Source organism: Astatotilapia calliptera, chromosome 17 (genome assembly GCF_900246225.1).
Source record: "Astatotilapia calliptera chromosome 17, fAstCal1.2, whole genome shotgun sequence".
Taxonomy (NCBI): domain Eukaryota; kingdom Metazoa; phylum Chordata; class Actinopteri; order Cichliformes; family Cichlidae; genus Astatotilapia; species Astatotilapia calliptera.
In genome coordinates this window covers 1,406,523-1,428,820 of record NC_039318.1, presented here as the reverse complement: position 1 = coordinate 1,428,820, position 22,298 = coordinate 1,406,523, and the positions used below count along the sequence as shown (strand labels likewise).

At 44.4% G+C, this 22,298-nt stretch overlaps 1 protein-coding gene across 1 annotated transcript; it reads left to right on the top strand.

Annotated features, from left to right (window-relative positions):
* The first annotated feature begins 75 nt into the window (after nucleotides 1–75).
* Nucleotides 76–22,214, top strand: aldh1l2 (aldehyde dehydrogenase 1 family, member L2). The gene is made up of 23 exons (XM_026148347.1): nucleotides 76–340; nucleotides 2,652–2,796; nucleotides 8,225–8,459; nucleotides 12,125–12,290; nucleotides 12,450–12,551; nucleotides 13,110–13,199; nucleotides 13,282–13,416; nucleotides 13,601–13,726; nucleotides 13,837–13,928; nucleotides 15,486–15,633; nucleotides 15,729–15,848; nucleotides 15,942–16,069; nucleotides 17,549–17,699; nucleotides 17,785–17,855; nucleotides 17,963–18,068; nucleotides 18,156–18,243; nucleotides 18,587–18,680; nucleotides 18,751–18,850; nucleotides 19,049–19,147; nucleotides 19,260–19,425; nucleotides 19,950–20,055; nucleotides 20,142–20,341; nucleotides 20,703–22,214. The coding sequence occupies exons 1-23, from the start codon at nucleotides 293–295 to the stop codon at nucleotides 20,756–20,758; spliced, it is 2,772 nt and encodes a 923-aa protein (XP_026004132.1). The 5' UTR covers nucleotides 76–292; the 3' UTR covers nucleotides 20,759–22,214.
* Nucleotides 22,215–22,298: the final 84 nt, after the last annotated feature.

Here is a 22,298-nt window from a genome sequence, read left to right as displayed (position 1 = left end):
GCGCCGGCAAGGAGGTAAAATAAGCACCACGGGAACGCGCACGTCCGGTACAGTAGGCAGGACGTACCGCGTCTGCTGCCGTCGAGTATAAGCTGGCTGTGACGAGCCCACACCACGGTCCGCCGCTGAGTCTGGCTCACACGGGCAGCATAAGGTGCAGCGTGTGAAGACAGGAGCGCGCCTACCTCAGCTGGGGGCTCTGAACATCCGGCAGCGTCTCGATTTATTGTCGTTTCTATTGCATTGAACACACACGCGCGCATATATATTAAAAACAAACAACAGCGCCATTATGTTGTGGACGGCGAGTCAAGTCTTGAGGAAATTCTCCACTTCATCCGTGAGTAACGTTGCAAACAATCACCGGGGTTTGATGCGTGAGCTGCTCTGATTGCGCGAACATCGTTTCTCTAAATGTGTCTGTGTAGCGCTGAACGCATGCAGCGGTCTGCGGGTCATGAGGAGGACTGAGCCAGGCTCGGGTCTGACTGCACTCATTCTTAGTAAGTCACTCAGCTGCTGTATTTTCAGCCAACACGGGAAAAGATGGTGCACACTTTGCCACGTTACGGTGTCAACGGCGCCCTCCTCCTCTGTTCCTCCCGCTGCGCGCTCGGACGGAGCTGGCCTTTACTGTACAATATCTGGAGGAGTTGCATCATCATCACAGGAGGCTCACAGTGTACTGGCTGGAGCCCGGCTTACTTACGACCCTGCTGGGCTGAAAGAGGCAGCATCAGACGGGCTCTTTCATTTCTTATCTATTTACCGTGTCGCTTGGAAGTTGCTGTGCAGCAGCAGCCAGACCTGTCAAATGTGCACTTGACAGGATCTTACATATGTGCATGGGAAACCTGAAACCTCCATGCTTAACACATGAGGGGGAGGTTCTGGCATGCACTTGTCACTGCTGGGTAAGGGTTGTAATCTTCATCAGCCAATAGCTTTTCTCTGAGCTGCCTTTAGCCAATAACAGAGTTAAAGGCCATTAAGACCGCCAAGGGAGGTTGAGATTTAAGGATTTCTCACATATGCAATGAACAGGTGTAAAATAAAATATTACAAGGGTCTGACAAAAAGTCAATAATATGTAACTTCAGGGAAAAAAGCTTAATGATGACGGACATTTGCCCTGGTTGTGAAAAGTTATATTATGGGAAACAGAAGCAAAGAGGTTTCTGCTGCCCCAGTTTGACTGTCAGTTTAATCAGAAACTGCTGTGCTGTTAAAACTTGTGAGCTCGCCATCGTTTCTTTATATTTTGCTTTCAAAAAGTTTAAAGTGGTCTTGAGTTATAGTTTTCCAGGCTCTTTGGAGGTCTTTCAAAGTCCTTCTTTGGACATTGGCCACATTTTTACTCATTTTCAGTCCAGTCATTAAACCTGACCATTTTCAGAGCACTTTGTTTGTCAACTTGAATCAGTCAGGCATGGACAAAGGACCAAATTCAAGAGAAGAATGGCTGAACCCATTTTAAACGGCATGTTTAGGCATAAAAGAGTATGTTGCACCAACAAGGTGGTTCCCAAACAGCTGTTAGCCAGAGAAGTGGGATATCTCTGTAGGTGCACTGTGTTCTTAAAAAACAAGACAACTGGAGGACAAAAGAAGAACAAGCAGGCATAAAAGAGTATCTGCAGCAGATGACCAATATCTGAATGTTAGTTCTGTAAGAAAATGATCAAATCCTGCACACAGCACCTAATAGTGCGCCTGCCCTGCAGTTGGTTCGTCTACTGTTTTCATAAACCTGATGAGAAATAGTCTCAGTGGAATCGTGGCTGTCAGGAATCCATTGTTAAGGATGGAAAACAGGGAGAAAAGGATGAAGTATGCAAGAACTGGACTGACAGTAATTGTGGAGGATGAATACAGATTGGAGATTTTTGCTCAAACTTTAGTCAGTATATACAGAGGTGAGTATTCAGTCATGTTTAAAATACTCGGGGCTGCGTTCCAGCCGGTGGACACAAAGTACTGTCAGAGTTTGGTCCAGCGTGCGGTCACATCTGGGAAGTGCCTGGGAACAGCTTCATTTTTCATGATCCCTCGCACACGACATATACTGGATATTAAACACACTATCAGTCATGGATGGGCCGTCCCAGAGCCTGGGCCACCGCCTTCTTCTCCTCCTGATTCTTCTTCTGATTGTTGTTGTTGAAGAGGTTTGACTTCATCATGACCGAGAACAGAACTAAAGGAAACCCGCCTCCAAAGAAGAGCTTTGGAATATCTTTCATGAAGCGTAGAGAACAATTACTGATTGTTCTCTACACCTTTATTCTTCAACACAGCCTGAACTCGCTTAGGCAGGAATTCTTGTATGTCGTTAAATAATCAAGGTGTTCCTACCAAATATTGGCTTTCCTGTTTCTTCCACACAACTGTTTTTTTCTATTTATGTTTACAAATTTGTTACAACTATTTTTGCCAGTTACATTCCAAGAGAAAAGAGGTGTGGCTTAAGACCTTTGCACAGTACTGTAGGTCAAAGTAAAATAACTGCTTACTGGAAGTTGCATAAAATCTATTGAACTGTAGTGAAGTGTCTAAAGTCTTCTTCTGCAGAAAGACTAGGGCATGAGCATTTGCAGTGTTTCCAGTATGTCTGTGAAGTTGAAACTTGTGTGTTTTTGCTCCCTTTACAGCATCAATACCAGAACAAGTTAAAGCTAGCAATTATTGGCCAGAGCCTGTTTGGTCAGGAGGTCTACAGCAACCTGAGGAAGCAGGGGCACAAGGTGGTGGGTGTGTTCACGGTCCCTGACAAGGATGGCAAGGCTGACCCCCTGGGTAAGTTTCCTGTTCATTCACAGGTTTCTCTCTGACATGTCAGATACCAAACTTTCAACATTGCTGTCTTCTTGTCCTCCCAGTTTGCTATTATTATTTTTAATAGTGGGGCATTTGGAGTCACTACTTCTTCAGTTGGTAAAATAAACACCTAAGAACGATGGAAAAGCGTTGTGTTCTACAGTACAAGGAAATGTTTCATTATCAACCCAACTATCAAACAGGCTGCCTGGGCTTGTTTTGTCATTTTGGCCGTAAAATTACAAATTAATTCTCATCTTATAGGAACCTTTAGAAATCTAGCCAGAGCTGCGTTTCTGCCTGTGTTCAGACTCTAGTACCTTGTGAAGGCTTTGTGCTACTGATAGAATAATATCCCCATAAAGCCTGTTTTCTCTTCTTTTCGAAACACTTTGAATTTTGTCTCCAATCGCTAACAGAGTCGTGGCTTTTCAAAGAGCCTCGCCACAAAGGTTTGAGTCAGTTTGTGTCACACTTTGTAGAAGTGGAGGAACTTAAAGTTTGTTCATGTAACCCATAATCATCTAAAAGAGGTGTTTGGATCCACCTTAAGAATACAGGTCTAGTTCTAGCTTCTATTTTAATTCCTGAGCTCTTCAGTTGTGTTTTCGTCTGTTTGGTGCTGAGTAGGTGTTAAGTTGAAATGTTAAATGTTTGTCATTTTTATGTTTACCATTTGTACATAGTATTAAAGAATTCTTTCTGTCCTCCCCTCCCCAGATCCTTAAGATTCTGGGGGGGGGGGGGTGGTAGTGTTTTTATCACAGTAACACCCTTGTTTGATGTTAGCAAACCTCCTCCCCTTTGTATGGCTTCACTGTGTTATCTAGGGTGAACCATCTAGGGTGTGGGGGAGACTACCCTCTTTATGACCAAGGATGTTCCTACTGTGCTTTTATGTTATATGACCCTTTGATCAGCAGGAACACACACACACACACACACACACACACACACACACACACACCCAGTGCCTTGTCTTTGTAACCAAGGGGGGTTACGGGGGAAGGTATGTGTTGTAAACTATTGTTTATTGTGTGAACGTTGTCAATAAAAGGGAGCGAGAGGGGGCCGAGAGAGAGAGAGGTTATTTGTGATGAGCTGAGATACCGACAAGGCCTCCCTTGCAAGTAAAACGATCGATCGCCGTTGCCTTGTTTTTCTTTCACGGGAATAAGTTCTGGGATCAGCGTGGTCTGACTTTAGACCCAACAGTAGGTAGTTTAGCAGTAGGGCTGTGCGATATGACCAAAATCTCATCTCCCGATATAAGACATCTATCGTCCGATAACGATATAAATCACAAAAATGTAACATTTTCTGTAAATTCTGTGAATCTCGGGCAGCTCGACTTGCGTGAAGTGTTTCCAGCTGCGCGTAGCTGGAGTCGAGTGTTTTAGCCGATGCATGAAACGATACATTTTTAGACATAAGTTGTAACGGCGCCGTTTTCTTTGTATTTATTACACGGCGTGCTGCGGGGAGAAGCCTGTTCTAACGTTTGAGTCTAAGGTTTATTTTTTTAGCACCTGGCGGCTCTTTTTTACTTCTCATCCGTAAATAATCTGCTCTTTCACGTGATTCCGTTTATTTTGAAAAGTCTCAACAGGATCTTGAGCTTTATTGTGAAAGGTTTATGTGGAAAATAAACAAGCGGACACGCGATGGTTTTACCGTCGTTGTTGCTAACGACAACGCATAAAAACAGGCGCTTGTCCATCCTTAGTGTGGTTGTATTAAATATAAGAGAAAGAGAGAACTTTAACTAATGAATACAGCCACTACAGTGACATCAGAACCATGAAAAATATCGCCGTAAACCGTTTATTTTGTGACACCACGAAACAAACGATAGCGTAAAATGAAACGATAGATGTTTTTATATCGTCATCCGATATATATCGTTACATCGAGCAGCCCTATTTAGCAGTGCCAAATGTTCAGCTGAGACTACGACAAACGTAGGCTGTAAAATCAAAATAATGTGCTGTAATAAATTCACATGAAGGGCAGGCTATGCTACTCCTTTCAGTTATTATTGCAAATAGGGAAACTTCTTTTTCCTCGCCCCTGATTAGATCATGTAATGCTTAAACATTTAGATGCTTGTATGTGACAGCAGCACCACTATTTAAAGTTCAGTGTTAATCAGACTGTGTAAACTTTGAAATCACATATAACATTACAAATAAAAGAGATTACAATTAGAATCTGCATAAAACTAATAACAGCCTGTAGGTGAGATGAAGCTCTGTCCCTGGTACTAACTGTGGGTCACCAGAGGCCTGTGCTGCAGCTGAGGTAGATGCGTGTTGACTACAGTGCTCCTGGACAAAGACAGGCCTTTATTCTGCATTAGTTGCGGGATAGGGGCTCCATTGTCTGTGTGAGGAGAGGCCCTGTGTGGCCCAGAGATGTAACTCTGAGGTGAAAAGTCTGCAACAGGGAGGGTGCGCTTTGGTGATGCCGTCTCACCACGGAGCATCATCTGCTGCCTCCTGGCTTCACCTGTTGTTGAAAACTTAATTTCTTCTTCTATGGTTCATAACCTGGAGCAGATCTCTACATTGCATCATCCCACTGTTTGTATATGTTTGAGTTTTTTTCAGTTCAATTTGACTTACATAGCACCAAATCACAACAAAAGTCTCCTCAGGGTGCTTGATATTATATTATATTATATTATATTATATTATATTATATTATATTATATTATATTATATTATATTATATTATATTATATTATATAGTTTTGAGATCCCTTCCCAGACGCCTTAACGCCCACTCACATCCTGGGCCATCTGACCTCAGGAATTCGCATGATAAGGTGGGGCCAGGTTTCACAATGAACACACCCGAAACTCTGGCTGATGGGGACCCACACCCAGTTTCCCACCTTGGCTCAGGCGATTAGAGGATCATCAGGGGTCCTTTTGTCCCTCTGTGGGGGGAAACTCCCACTAGGTTTATATCTGGGACTCTCCACCATTTGACCTTAGAACTGAAGAAGCTTCTCGGATGAGAGGTGAAACGTCTTCAAGCAACTTAAAGAAGTCCAGACGCTTTTCTTTGCAAGCTCCTTTGACAATAATATAGTATAGTAGTCTTTCTACGATAATGGAGAAAAAACCTCAGATGACCCACTATGAGCAAGCACTTAGCAACAGGGGGAAGGAAAAGCTTCCTTTTAATAGGAAGAAACCTCTGACAGCACCAGGCTCATGGAGGGGTCGCAATCTGCTGTGACCAGTTAAGGGTTGGGGGGACGAAGACTAAAGGATCCTTTTGGGCAGAAGTAGTTTTCATAAGAGTTTGTGGTGTCATTGTTAGCATCTTGTGGCATCCGTGTAAAGTAATGAGGATGATTTAGGACTGAAGGGGAGTACTCATGCTTACCTGGTGCACTTATTACAGGCTGTGTTGCAGCGTAAAGAGTCCTCCTCGACACCTCACTGTTAATCTGTTTTTTCTTTTTCTTTTGAAGCATCTTCACACAAAGCCACTTAAACATTTTTATATATTATCCTGAGCAGTTCATTGCATGTGCAACAAGTATGTATGAATTTTTACATGTCACGCTTCTCAGGCAGCTTTCAAGTCTCCACAAGTTGATTTTCACATTGAAATGAACATTTCAGTTAGTGTTATCTAATCTTTGCTAGTGCTAGATTAGCAGTGGGACAAAGTTGGCAAATGCCCAGGAGCAAAAGAGCCTCTGACGATCACTGTTTGCATAGTCTGTAGGATTAAGATAAGATTAGATAGAACTTTATTAATCCCTCGGGTGGGTTGCTCTGGGAAGTTCGATTTCCAAAAAGCACAGCACCGACAGAAGTTACAGAATATCATATATATATAAACACACACACACACACACACACACACACACACACACACACACACACACACACACACACACACACACACACACACACACACACACACACATAAATACAGAGACAAATATAAATAAAATATACAAAGGGGATAAATAGAATAAATAGGAATAAAAATAAAAATACAAGTGAATTGCACATTTCAAGTATTGAGTCTATTGCACTGTTGACTATTTACAAAAGTATTGCACAAGGTATTGTACAGTGAGGTGAAGAGGCACTACAGCTTAGTTGTTCCCCCCTCCTTTGTCCTCCTGTTTCCCCTCCCTCTCCCCTCCAGAGAGGAGTTAAACAGTCTGATGGCGTGTGGGACAAAGGAGTTTTTAAGTCTGTTAGTTCTTGTCTTGGGGAGAAGCAACCTGTCACTGAACAGACTCTTCTGGTTGTTTATGGCCGTGTGCAGAGGATGCCCAGCATTGTCCATAATGTCCATCAGTTTCTTTAATGTCCTTTTCTCTGCCACTGTCACCAGAGTGTCCAGCTTCATGCCGACCACAGAGCTAGCCCTCCTGATCAGTTTCTCCAGCCTGGATGAGTCCCTCTTTGCTGTGCTGCTCCCCCAGCACACCACAGCATAGAAAAGTACTCCAGCAACCACTGACTGGTAAAACATCCTCAGGAGCTTCCTGCAGATGTTAAAAGACCTCAGCCTCCTGAGGAAGTACAGTCGGCACATTACAAATGCAAATTGTAATATCTCAAATTGCCTTCAAGGGCCTTTAAAGCCAAGTTTAAATAAATAAATGACATGATACATTTTAAGGAATTAATTTTAAAAGTAAAAGGTTTCTGGTGTAGCAAGTGGATATTTATGTTTTTACATCTAATCAGGACAGAAAAATGACTTTTTAAGGGTTATATGTTGAACAATCAAAAGTCCAGTGCAGCAGTGTCCCTGTTACATGATGCAGCATCTTTTTATCCTAACTTTTAAACACTCCAACACACCAACTGTTCCTCTGTTCCCACGGCGGCCGCCAACCAGGGGCATTTGTTCCATGTCACTTCCCATCTCTTTATTTTATTCTCCGGCTAAAAACAAAAGGGTTTATATTTAAATGAAGGTTGACGTTAAATTGAAAAATATATTGTTGGTCACAGTTTATAATAAACTGATTGTAAATGCATTATTTACTTACAGTGTCTTCAGACTGTGGTTTTCCTTCATCTTAAGCTGTGCCAGTGTTGTCTTCTCCAGTTATTCCAGGAATTTAATTTTAAGTCACACTCCTTACAGATTATCTGATGTCCTTCTGTGCATCAAAATCTCTTCAAAGACATACTTTGTAAACACTTTGCCTGCCACAGTAGCTGTGTAACTGCAAGCCACTTTGCAGCCAGCTCATCCTTTCATTCGTTGTCTGATTTAATCCATTTTATAGTCTTTGTCTTTTCTAAACTTGCAGTATTTAATTTCTGACATACACTTAGACTTTTAGCTCATTACTCAGGACCTCCATGAAGCCGTGGCGTTCAGGACTGCATCCCTAAAATGTCCTCTTTTCTCTTAGCGGTGGCGGCAGAAAAAGAGGGGACACCTGTGTTCAAATTCCCACGGTGGCGGGTTAAGGGGAAACCCATCCCAGAAGTGGTGGATGCCTACAAGGCGGTGGGTGCTGAGCTCAATGTCATGCCCTTCTGCTCACAGTTCATCCCCATGAACGTCATCGACCACCCAAAGCATGGCTCCATCATCTACCACCCCTCCATCCTGCCCCTGCACAGAGGAGCCTCAGCAATCAATTGGTGAGAAAGAAGGGGGTTCGAAAGGAGTTTGTTTGACAGCTTGGGATATGCTGGTGATACTGGTACACTGAACAAAGTGGATTTAATTATAAGGAATATAAATATTCTGTCCTATCAAAAGACAGGAAGGCTTAAGAAATGAGCCTTCCTGTCTTGTCAGAGGTTATTTTGGGGAAAAGACCCAACAGAAACAGAGCGACCAACAACGAGTAATCCCAATAAGGCAGAAAGTATCTCCATCGATTGTTGATGGGAAACTGGTCTCAGAGCTCACTGAGAGAGAGAGCTGTGCAGGAAGTGCGATTATTATTGTGATGGAAGCAAGGGGATCCACACTTTGTTTCCATAAAGTATCCTGATTACATGTTTCTGCAGAAGCTGTTTGCCTGCTCCTTGATCTGTTGTTGAAATTGGTTTATTCGCTTTTAGCTGAGATTCTGACATTCCTGTGGATACCACACGTCTATATTTACAGTGGGGCAAAAAAGTATTTAGTCAGCCACCGATTGTGCAAGTTCCCCCACTTAAAATGATGACAGAGGTCAGTAATTTGCACCAGAGGTACACTTCAACTGTGAGAGACAGAATGTGAAAAAAAATCCATGAATCCACATGGTAGGATTTGTAAAGAATTTATTGGTAAATCAGGGTGGAAAATAAGTATTTGGTCAATAACAAAAATACAACTCAATACTTTGTAACATAACCTTTGTTGGCAATAACAGAGGTCAAACGTTTACTATAGGTCTTTACCAGGTTTGCACACACAGTAGCTGGTATTTTGGCCCATTCCTCCATGCAGATCTTCTCGAGAGCAGTGATGTTTTGGGGCTGTCGCCGAGCAACACGGACTTTCAACTCCCGCCACAGATTTTCTATGGGGTTGAGGTCTGGAGACTGGCTAGGCCACTCCAGGACTTTCAAATGCTTCTTACGGAGCCACTCCTTTGTTGCCCGGGCGGTGTGTTTTGGATCATTGTCATGTTGGAAGACCCAGCCTCGTTTCATCTTCAAAGTTCTCACTGATGGAAGGAGGTTTTGGCTCAAAATCTCACGATACATGGCCCCATTCATTCTGTCCTTAACACGGATCAGTCGTCCTGTCCCCTTGGCAGAAAAACAGCCCCATAGCATGATGTTTCCACCCCCATGCTTCACAGTAGGTATGGTGTTCTTGGGATGCAACTCAGTATTCTTCTTCCTCCAAACACGACGAGTTGAGTTTATACCAAAAAGTTCTACTTTGGTTTCATCTGACCACATGACATTCTCCCAATCCTCTGCTGTATCATCCATGTGCTCTCTGGCAAACTTCAGACGGGCCTGGACATGCACTGGCTTCAGCAGCGGAACACGTCTGGCACTGCGGGGTTTGATTCCCTGCCGTTGTAGTGTGTTACTGATGGTGACCTTTGTTACTTTGGTCCCAGCTCTCTGCAGGTCATTCACCAGGTCCCCCCGTGTGGTTCTGGGATCTTTGCTCACCGTTCTCATGATCATTTTGACCCCACGGGATGAGATCTTGCGTGGAGCCCCAGATGGAGGGAGATTATCAGTGGTCTTGTATGTCTTCCATTTTCTGATGATTGCTCCCACAGTTGATTTTTTCACACCAAGCTGCTTGCCTATTGTAGATTCACTCTTCCCAGTCTGGTGCAGGTCTACAATACTTTTCCTGGTGTCCTTCGAAAGCTCTTTGGTCTTGGCCATGGCGGAGTTTGGAGTCTGACTGTTTGAGGCTGTGGACAGGTGTCTTTTATACAGATGATGAGTTCAAACAGGTGCCATTCATACAGGTAACGAGTGGGGGACAGAAAAGCTTCTTACAGAAGACGTTACAGGTCTGTGAGAGCCAGAGATTTTCCTTGTTTGAGGTGACCAAATACTTATTTTCCACCCTGATTTACGAATAAATTCTTTACAAATCCTACCATGTGGATTCATGGATTTTTTTTTTCACATTCTGTCTCTCACAGTTGAAGTGTACCTCTGGTGCAAATTACTGACCTCTGTCATCATTTTAAGTGGGGGAACTTGCACAATCGGTGGCTGACTAAATACTTTTTTGCCCCACTGTAAATAACAGATCTGGCGGTACATCCCATTGAACCCGATGTCCCCCCCCCCCCCGGTACTGGGGGCGTTGGGGCTTAAACAATAAACAACAGGTTAATTGTTGTTGTTAATGGCCTTGTTTAGCATGAATGGCCATGTGGGAGGGGCTTATCAGTAGGAAAAGCTGTAAAACTCATGAAAATACAGTTAAAAGTCCAAAATGTATTCTTGTGCTTTTTTGCAGAGATCAAACACGTTAAGAATTATAAATGGCTTCAAGCGCACATTCAGGCCTGTGAGACTCATTTACACACTCATCCGTCTCTTTGTGCACCTGGCCTTTGCCAAAACACCTGCAACCTTTGGAACGTCTTCCCCCATTCTTCCTTACGTAATGGTACGATCCCAGTCTGTCTGTGCATGTGATTGGCCCACCTTTGCCTGTATGGACTCCCAGCAGTGCTGAAGCTTTGGCTCCAACATGCAAACAGTCCATGAATAACTGACATGTGTAATTATGTTTGCCACCCCTGGTCTGGTAGGTTTAAACCTGCGATGTTTGACCTCAAACTCGAAGCAGCCTGGCTTTCTTATCTCTTCTACTTCCAACAACAAATCTCAACCCAAGAAAGGAAAAGTCTCCAAGCTCCTCCTTCATGAAAAACCCCAAACTCTCATGTTAAGTGAGGTTTCGAACTTATTTTCAGCACATCGGTGATCGACAAAGAGCACAGAGACAGTTACAGTTTGCCCGAGCCGAAGGCTGAGACTCACCATAATGTAATGCTGGCTCAACAGGAGCATGAGTTATAGGTGTTGCTTTCTGCAGAAATCTTTCCCACGAGTTTCTTTAACTTAGCAAAGAGGCTAGCTAAGAACCGTCCAAAGCTCAAACTGTTCAGTGCAACTATAAATGTAGTTATGTATAAACATACTTTGATTAAAAAGAAAAACACTGCTCATCATTTTTCTCTAAGTAGAAAGCGATCGTTTTAAGGAAAGGACTGTTGAGAACATTTTCTTAGTAACATTTCAGCAGGCAGTAAAATATGGTATTTAACAGACCGCTGGGCACCTCTGCATGCATCTGTAATAGAACAACACAGTCGGGTCGATGTGTTTCCTGGTTTGACTGTCATAAAAAAGCTATGGGCTTGCTGGTGGTGGAGCGGTGTGCCATAAAACCTTCCTCATTATGGAATCCTTCCTTTCCTGGTTAGCTTTCTCCGCGTGCAGAGGCGCTGACACTTCAAACTGAGCATGAGCCAGTTTAGCAGAAATGCTCACCCTGAAACAATAAATCAAAGATAATCAAATTTGTCTCTGTGTGGAACCTTTATGGTTAAAGTTGTCATGCAGTACAGCTGTCATGTCACACAGTCAATGCGCTGAGTTGCCTTTAATAAGAAACCTGTTGCCCATACAACCTTGACGATAGCTTCTCCCCACTTTCTCTGTATTGCACCTTTAAAGGGCTCCCTGATTGTGGTTTTTTCTGGTTTCAGGATTAACTGTTAGTACACTGTAATGGTCTACTTTATAGCCTTTATCTGTTCTAAATATAATTGTTTAATGACACAGCTCTTTGTTTCCCTTTTATATGTCACCAGGACTCTGATCCATGGAGATAAGAAAGCCGGCTTCACAGTGTTCTGGGCTGATGATGGACTGGATACCGGACCCATCCTGCTGCAGCGCCAGTGTGATGTCGAGCCCAATGACACTGTGGACACACTGTACAACCGCTTCCTCTTCCCCGGGGGCATCAAGGCTATGGTAATCACATGGACCTCAGTATAATGAAAAGGACTAGTTCTAATCATTTGGACCTTCAGCATCTAAACCTACATTGCACTACTCCACCAACCCCAATGTTTGTGCTTGTGTTTGAACTGAAACACTGAGCTGTCACCTGGACTCTGTTTCTTGGTGCAGGTGGAGTCTGTGCAGCTCATTGCTGATGGAAAAGCCCCTCGGACTCCTCAGCCAGAGGAAGGAGCGAGCTATGAAGGCATTCAGAAGAAATCCAACGCCAAGGTGAACGTTAGACGGCAGTCTGAGATCAGGCACTACATCATATCAGGAACGTGCATCGGGTCTGGATTGCCATCAGGGGTGTATCCAGACCTTCAGAATGACGGTCTGAATATTATTCCTGCACAACAACTGTGTATGAGTCGGGTTGTTCGGCTTTATAATAGCTTACAAGAAACACTGATAGAGTCTATCATTTATACGACCAAGCCCAAGTTAACCCCTCTTTACACATGCAGCTCGTACTCTGAACAGCTGCTCAGTGTAAGAACTCTCTCACTGGAAATTTCCTATTAGCTGTGCAAGTGAGACTGGTTTGGGGTGGGTCTCCCTGTAACGTGAAAGCGCGAGGTGGAGCTGATCTTAGCTGCTTCCTGATTTGTCACATGGAGAGATGTTTGCTTGCAGCTATTACAAATGTGCTATTCCTGGAGCAGTCTCGTTTTCTAGCATCATTTTTCCACGTGTTGCTAAATCGGAGGCCGTCAGCTGACCTTCCTTCTCTTTCTCGGAAACGTAGCTCAGGCACTGTTTACACTGGCTTCTTCTTGTGTCCCCCAGGTGAATCTGGCACAGCCAGCCGAGGCGATCCACAACTGGATCCGTGGCCACGACAAAGTCCCCGGTGCTTGGACGGTCATTGATGGCCAGGTGTGTTTTCCAGAATGACTGAGCAAAGATAATACCAAACATTCTGGATGTATTTTAAAATCTTCTCTGGGTCTGTCCTCAGTCTGTGACCCTTTATGGCTCCTCCATGTTGGGGGGGTCTGTACCCGAGGGCCAGCCGCTGGACATCGAGGGGGCTTCTCAGGCTGCTCGTGTCACCAAAAACGGGCTCGTCCTGTATGGAACTGACGGCAAAGCTGTGAGTGACCTTATAAAACAAATAACTGAGAGCAAACAAAAGCCGAGCTGGATGAGTGTGTCGGTGCCTCTATTAGCTATCAGACAGTGAACTCCAGAGGCAATAAGGTTAACTCAACCACAGCTGACTGAATCAAATGCACTGCCAGCATGCCTGTTTCATCTTTACTCTGTTTGTGCCACAGCTCCTAGTGAAGAACCTGCAGTTTGAAGATGGGAAAATGATTCCTGCTTCCAAATATTTCTCTTCCGGAGAAAGCGCCAGTGTGGAGCTGACCGATGACGAGAAGACAATGGCAGAGGAGATCAGGGCAAGTGAACCCCTGTGTTATCTGATTCTTTTTAGCCTGCTGTCTCCCAATAGACTGTAAATGATTTAAATGAAAGACATCAGCCCATTTAAAACATTTTTTTACTGCAGAACATCTGGAAGGGCATCCTCAGCAACGTGCCAGCCATTGAGGACACCACAGACTTCTTCAAGTCCGGCGCCGCCTCCATGGATGTGGTCAGGTGAGACGGATCAGTGCAGGGACTGCTCAGAAATGTTTTACCTCTTCTTGTTATCCACAGGTAGAGCAGTCTTTTCATTTTACAGATACAATTATGTCATGTATTTTAAGTTGTGCTGAAGATGGCACGCTCAGTTTCTAGTCAGCTCCGTTATACTGAGTTTAGGCCACATTTAAAATCTCAGATCTTTGGGCTCAAATCCTGAATTCACTTTAAAAAAACACAGTCTATACAGAACACTGTGCAGCTAACGCCTTCTTTAAATTTGTTATGGGTAAAAGATACTGGCTTATATCAGAAGTAACCTCTAGAATAAATGCATAGTATAGCTTTTATAAAGAAAACACCATGATAAACCAACTGTGTGCACATTTCACACAAAAAAGAGAAAGTCTGCATAATTTCAGGCTCTGATTCAATAACTGAATTCTACATTTAAAAGTTATTTCAAAGCAGATGTTTCAGTCCAGAGTACCTTTTTCCGACTTTTCCAACCTGACCAGTAAATCTTCATTTTGATATCAGTTATTGTGTTTGTTTGTATATGTCGGGGTTTTTCCACTGTGGACATTGGAAACCACTACAGACTGTATATAAACAATGGACATAGCCACCCTGTTATCATTAATTGCTTTCAGATGCAGTTTGAAGCCTCAGCATGAGTTTAGCTGGTTGGCTTCATAAGCAAGCTGCGTTCATAAACAGTCCTCTGGTTTATGAACGCAGTTCCTCTAGTGGCCACTAGAGGACCTGCGTTCATAAACAGTCCAACACACAGATGCACGTAATAAAATACTATCATTTTACTCTCCGAGAGCACAGCGTCTTTGGAATGGATTCAGCCAAACAGGAAGTCACATTATTTCACAGATAATTCCATTAAAAATGCTTCACAAGGCACCAGCGCAGTGAGGCCACAGCTCCCTGTGTGAACATCTGTCAGTCAGATTTGACAGATGTTTTTTTGTGTTAGCAATAAAAATCATTCACCTCACAGCTGTTATGAAGGGGTACACTATCCAAAGAGCCTAAAAGCTTTTTATACTGGACTACAAACATGGTTTTAATGCTGTGTTTGGGCATTTTAACATGGGTGTTTTTCTTTTCTTTTCCACTTATGGATTGGCTGCATTTTTTCAGGGCTGTCTGCCTGGGGTAACCACACATAAATGTCTGCTTTTGTAATGTTAAGTGTCCTGTTGTGATTTGGCGCCATATAAATAAAATTGAATTGACAGCTGAATTGCATTGAATGGAATTGTAGCAATTGGAGAGTCTCCTGATACCAGTCTGGATAATACAAAAACCCTGACCCAGTCTCACTGCCAACAATGCAGCTTTAACACACACATTTATATGTGAATAATACATGAACAGAGATATTACATTCGAGGTGATTGGTTTATATCTCGCGCCCTTTAACCAGACAGCAGGAGCTTGGTGTGCGTGTCTCACCTTTAGTTGTTAACATGAATGTGAGTTCACCAAGCAGAAACAAAAGCTTATAAACGTGTAAAAACGCAGTGTGTGATAAAGAGCTGTCCTCACTGTGTGCAGACTGGTTGAGGAGGTGAAGCAGAAGTGTGCTGGCGTGCAGCTACAGAACGAGGATGTGTACATGGCCACCACATTCCAGGACTTCATCCAGATGTTTGTCCGCAAGCTGCGAGGAGAGGACCAGGAGGAGGAGCTCGTCGTTGATTATGTGAGTCTAAATCCGAGCTAAAGCAAAATCAATCAAGTAACGAGGGGAGATCCCGTCACTCAAACCCAGTTGGGGTTTTCTCCATTGTTACCTAGGCAACCAAAGACGTAAACAACATGACAGTGAAAATGCCATATCAGTGTTTCATCAACGGCAAGTTTGAGGATTCAGAAAATGGAAAGACCTATGATAGCATCAGCCCCACTGATGGATCCGTGAGTCACATGACCACACTCACTATGCTCAATGCACAGATTTTCCATGCCATGTTCACTGGATCATGTTTGACGATCTCAACCTTCAACCAGGTGATCTGTAAGGTGTCTTATGCCTCAGTGGGTGATGTGGACAGAGCTGTGGCTGCTGCCAAAGAAGCTTACGAAAATGGGCCCTGGGGCAAGATGAACCCCAGAGACAGAGGAAGTCTTCTTTACAGGTGAGTACCTCCCTCTAGAGGATTACTTTGGGGTTGCAGAAACATCAGAACTGTGGAGGGGGGGGGGGTTTGGGGGAGAATCTGATCTAGATTATCATATTAAGATTTGGGACACATCGTCAGTAGTGGACCTTGGATTCATCGGGTGTTGCCAAGTTGGCATACCACAGCTTCTTACGCTCAATTGCTGCCTCCCATGGTACCGTCAGCTCAATGACGTACGCAAGTTTTCAGGAGTTAGACCAAAGGACGAGGTCTGGTCGCAAAATTGTTGTTATGATCTCTGCGGGAAAAATTAGCCTCTGATCCAAGTCCACTTGCATCTGCCAATCCCTGGCAACCTTCAGCGGGCCCAGGTCTGGGTTGAGGGGCTCGTCCTCGGCTTGTCTCCTTCCTGGATAAATGTTGATGAAAACTGACGCTCCTCTTGGTTCGTGAAGGTTGAGCGTTGATGGATTTTCTTTTGCGCTCAACTTTCTCGGCTAGACACCTGAGAACCTGGTTGTGTCTCCATGTGTGTCTGCCCTGAGTAAGGCTAGTCCTACAACCAACCAAGATGTGCTTGAATGTTGCTGGGACTGTACACAGGGGGCAGGATGGGTCCTTTCCAAACCACAGCTGCAGATTTATTGGGGAAGGCAGCACATCGCATGTCGCTCGGATGATGAAACTTAGTCTATTAGACTCCATGTCCCAGATTTCACTCCATGAGAGTTTCCTCTTTTCCACACTCTCCCAATTCATCCAGCGACCCTGCTTGGCCAGCGCTATGGCTCTGGCATGTCTGGCTGTTTCCTCCTGTCGCTGCACCTCCGCCACCACCATTTCCCGACGTTCGGTTACAGATACCTGTTGCCACTGAGGTGTTACTGCGCCAAGACCAAATCCTCCTCTGCCCTGTTGGACGTGACCCACCACGTCACGATGGTGAAGAGCAGATTTCACCTGTAGCACCGATGTGGCCGGGGTCCACTTCCTCCCCGTTGCTAGGGTGGGAGCAGTGCCTCCCACTATGGGGTCCCGGGAGTCCGTGAGTGACATCTCAAGCCTCACTTGTGCACATTCAAACTCCTCTACCAGGCTAGAGATAGGCAATGACAGTATCCTGTCGCTGTAGAGTCCAACGCTGCTGGGGCACTTGGGAAGTCCGAGCCACTTCTTAACGTAGGAGCTCACTAGCCTGTCTAGTCGATTGGCATGATTGAGTGAGACCTCGTACTTTGTCAACGGCCACAGTAGTCTGGGTAATAACCCAAACTGGAAGCACCAGAGCTTCAGTTTCCCTGGGAGTGCAGTGTTGTTAATCCGCTGAGGTCATCCGCCAAGTTCTGCCTTAACTGTTCTAGTTGCCACGTATCACTGAGGTCTGCATCGTCCCACTGTCCCAGGCTCTTTATGGGCTTCTCTAAGACTGTTGGAATTGGTTCTCCACGGATATAGAATAGATATAGAGAGTTAACATCGAGCTCCTCCCTTCAGGCTTGCTGACCTGATGGAGGAACATCAGGAGGAGCTGGCCACCATCGAGTCCATCGACTCAGGAGCCGTGTACACGCTGGCCCTCAAGACACATGTCGGCATGTCCATCCAAACCTTCCGTTACTTTGCTGGCTGGTGTGACAAGATCCAGGTAGGTGAAGGTTTCTCAGGGTTTGTGTGTTAGTGGCACACAACCTAAGCTCTTCACTTCAGCACACTCTGTCTGTTTTCTGCAGGGTAAGACGATTCCCATCAACCAAGCCCGGCCCAACCGCAACCTGACCTTCACTAAGAAAGAGCCTCTGGGGTAAAAGCTCCGCATTCACTAACCTGAACCTAATTATCCTCAGCTATTTAGACAGTATACGCATTTCTGTGGATTTCACTGACTGAAGAGCTTATTTCCCGTCACAGTGTGTGTGCCATAGTCATCCCGTGGAACTACCCTCTCATGATGCTGGCGTGGAAGAGTGCAGCTTGCCTGGCAGCTGGAAACACGCTGGTTCTCAAACCTGCACAGGTGGGTTCATTGTTCCTCGTGCTGTGTACTGTTTCAGTTCTTCCTGGGCATTTTATGTGTTGTAATGATTATTTTTGATATTTACAGGTCACTCCACTGACGGCACTAAAGTTTGCTGAGCTTTCAGTGAAGGCAGGCATCCCAAAAGGAGTCATCAATATTTTACCAGGCTCTGGTAATGAACAGTATCTGTACAGTTTAAACAGGCTCTTTTTGGTTATTCCTTCTTTAGGGAAAGTTCTCAAAGATCAGCGCTGTGAGCACTTCAGTCCTTCTCTCTGTGCTTCATTTGCATCGTTTTATTTGCCTGGAGAGCTAAAACTGTACGATCACAGCAGGGAAAAAGGAGCATTTGTTTGTCCTTCAGCCTGTGTGGATTTTTGTGACTACAACATTAGAAATAGCTGTAGGCAGAACTACTCACAGCACGTGTAGAAGTGTCCAGTTGACTGCAGCACATGTGGAAGATTGTGTCATCCCCCTGGGCTCTGTCACGTGACCTTCTCGATCTCCTCCAGGTGGCGTGGTTGGACAGCGTCTGTCCGAGCACCCAGACATCCGCAAGCTGGGCTTCACCGGCTCTACGCCTATCGGCAAACAGATCATGAAGAGGTAAAACCCGGCTGACTCTTACAGGTCGCACACCACAGCTGCACAGTACTTTACTCTCTCTCTCTCACAGCTGTGCAGTCAGTAATCTGAAGAAAGTTTCTCTGGAGCTCGGGGGGAAGTCCCCCCTCCTCATCTTCAGTGACTGCGACATGGATAAGGCTGTTCGCATGGTGAGGGAACAACGCTCAGGGAACCAATTTGTGATATTTTGTAGACCAGTTAGTTGTGCATATAAATATTAATTATGAATAATCACGAGACAGTTCGGTTCCTTTCAAGGTTCTGGTGTTGGTGAGATCCTGAAACGCCACAGAGTGTGACTGAAATGGCACACTGATGCTTGTGTGTTTGTGCGTGCTGCCTCACAGGGCATGAGCTCGGTGTTTTTCAACAAGGGCGAGAACTGCATCGCTGCCGGCCGTCTCTTTGTGGAGGAGTCCATACACGACGAGTTCATTGACCGAGTGGTGAGTGCCGAAACAGCCATCATGTGACTTTAGAAGAAGCAGAAGAAGCCAAACCGGCATTATTAGCTGTCAGAAAAATCATAATCCTGTCTTTACACCCTCTCCTTAAAAGGTGGAGGAGATCAAGAAGATGAAGATCGGAGACCCCCTGGATCGCTCCACAGACCACGGCCCACAGAACCACAAAGCCCACTTGGACAAGCTGCTGGAGTACTGTGAGATCGGGGTGAAGGAGGGAGCCACACTGGTGTACGGAGGCACACGGGTCGACAGGCCAGGTAGAACACGCCCCTCTCTGGAGGCTAAATGGCTGCTACACTCGTCCTCTGTTGTTTTAGTCCTTGAATACTGCATGTAAGAACAGAAAGATGATTTTCATTACCAATTTAATGTCTCATCTAAAGATTGTTTCTCTTTCAAAAACCAGCCAAATAACTGGGAGCATGAAGTTGGTGCAGAAAAAGCACAAATCGGATTCTAATATATGAGCAAGTTAGGTTGCACCAGCACTGACTGTGGAATCAGTACATTCAGGCCTTATCATGGAATATTCAAACAAACTATTATTTGAAATCTTGAAACCACAGTATAGATTTATAGTTTTCACATGGTCATTGATACCAAATCTATTTTTCCAACATCCATTATGAGCCTGTCACAATAAAAGCACCTGACAGGGCTCAGTCATGGAGCACGAATTCATTTTTTAAAATGACATAAAACAAGAAAGGTCAAATAAAACAGTAAAGCTGCTGTAACGCAGTTCATCAGAGCGTGATTATGGGCGCCCGTCTTCCTTCAGGTTTCTTCATGGAGCCCACCGTGTTCACTGATGTGGAGGACCACATGTTCCTCGCCAAAGAAGAGTCCTTTGGTCCCGTCATGGTGGTGTCCAAATTTAAGGACGGGTAAGTCGAGGGTAACGAGTATCACACCGTAGAGTCGTGGCTCGGTGTTTCATATCCTCGCTCTGCTCTTTTCCTCCAACCTCCAGAGATGTGGACGGCGTGCTGCAGAGAGCCAATGACACGGAGTACGGTCTGGCTTCAGGCGTGTTCACGCGCGACATTAACAAGGCCATGTATGTGAGCGAGCGGCTGGAGGCTGGAACCGTGTTTGTGAACACCTACAACAAGACTGATGTTGCCACACCTTTTGGGGGTTTCAAGCAGTCAGGCTTTGGCAAAGACCTCGGTGAGAAGACAACTGGAATTTATTACATTTATTTAATATTATATTCAAATTTTATTTGTCACACACACAACCATACACAGTATGACATGAGGTGAAATGCTTGTAGCTGTGCGATGCAATGCCTGACCATTAAATGACAGTGGTTTTACAGTATTTACAGTTTACAGGTTATACAAAATTTACATGAGTAGGGCTGTTTCAATTCTGACTTTTGAATTGATGCTAGCTGGCGTGGTGGTCACGCTTACTGATAAGCTTCTGTTATTCAAAGTAAATATATGACGTTATTATAACTCCTTTCTTTAAAGTAGGAAACCTTTTGTCTCACAAGCTTTTAACAAGTTGTCGTTTGTGTCCACAGGTGAGGATGCTCTCATGGAATATCTCAAGACCAAAGCAGTGACAGTGGAATACTGAGGCTCACAATCTCCCAATGAACTCTGAACAAGAACAGGAACTCAGTGTGTGTGTGTGTGCAAATGGTTCAGAGCATGTGTACTGTATGAGTGATGGGGGAAAGCTTGGTTGACCTTGAGGTGGACAACATGCCTTCTTTGTTTTGCAGCCATGTTTCCACAGCTGGTCCCTGAGGAGCCGAGCTGCTCCTGGCTGTACTTTTAAAGATGTAAAAATAATTAGCACAGCAAAAAATCTAAACACTATCAGTTATCTTCACTGATTCGTCCAAACGTCATGCTGCCTTCTTCATCCCTTTAAGACCTTTTTAAAATGTTTTTTACCTTTCTCTGGTTTTTCATTCTTGGATCACCTGATCTGTGTACTGCCATCAGGGTGCCGTGTGTGCTGGATGCCTTTCGGCTCACGTTTACTCACCCACGAATACTGCAGCTTTGTGTAGGCTGCAAACAAAATAGCAATATTAAACATCCACACTGGTCCGAAAAATGGGGATGTTTGAGTCTAGAAAGCAGCATTAAAATAGCTTTACAAATTTTCAGGAAGCTTCCTGATCAGCGGTGCTCAGCACACAGTTCTGGAACAAGGCTAGGAAAACAGAAGACACGTAAACCGTGTGAGAAGCAGGATAAACTGAGGCCAGCGGTCAGGACATCGCTGTTTGGACAGACGTCGATCTCTTTGGCTGTAAATGTAAACCTTTCTGTGTTTCTGATCAGACCCAGAGATCTTTGATGAATGTTAACGATGAAAACAATGTATAAACTGATTTTAAGCTTTCAGATTTTAGTTAGAACAAACTACATAAGAGCTCAGAGACTGGAGTGTGTAATCCAGAGCAGTTAAGTCACGTTTTAAGTTCCTTTCAGCTTTTCCTCCTGTTTCGGGTCATTTTCTTTGGTTCGCTGCGTCACATCAAACAATCCTGATTTCCTGAAATGGTTGCTTAGCAGCTGAATTTAAAATGTCAAAGAATCAATGTGAGATATTTCTAAGCTGTGATGAACCGCCTCGAGCTGGGTGCTGCATTAGAACTGAGCTAAGCCAGTATTTAACGTCAGTGTTAGTTTAGCTGTTTACATCACGCCCGTTCAGACATCCTGACACATCCACTCGGTGTCCAAACGTCACTTTCTGTGTAAATACTTTTTTAAACAGGTTAAAAAGACTCTTTGATACATTTTGACCTTGTATTTGTGAACTGCAGCAGGACTATGTAGTGTTCTCTATTCATTAAAGTACACCAGCCAGATGTTTTATACATCGATCATGTGACAAAGTTGTAAACTTAATTTTCTAATTATGCCACATTGTCAGTGAAGGCAGCGCGGGCTACGATGCAAATGTTTCTCAGTCTTTATGAGAGCGATCGTGTCAATAAACAGTAAGGCTCCAGAAAGCTTGGTGTCCATTTGACTTTGTAATGCTGACGTTGATTAAAGGCGCTGCGCAGCAACACTCGTTTCAGTGTTTTATAGGATGGACCACGATCTGATGATCAGTCATTAAAAACTGTTGAATACAAACATTGTGACTGCGA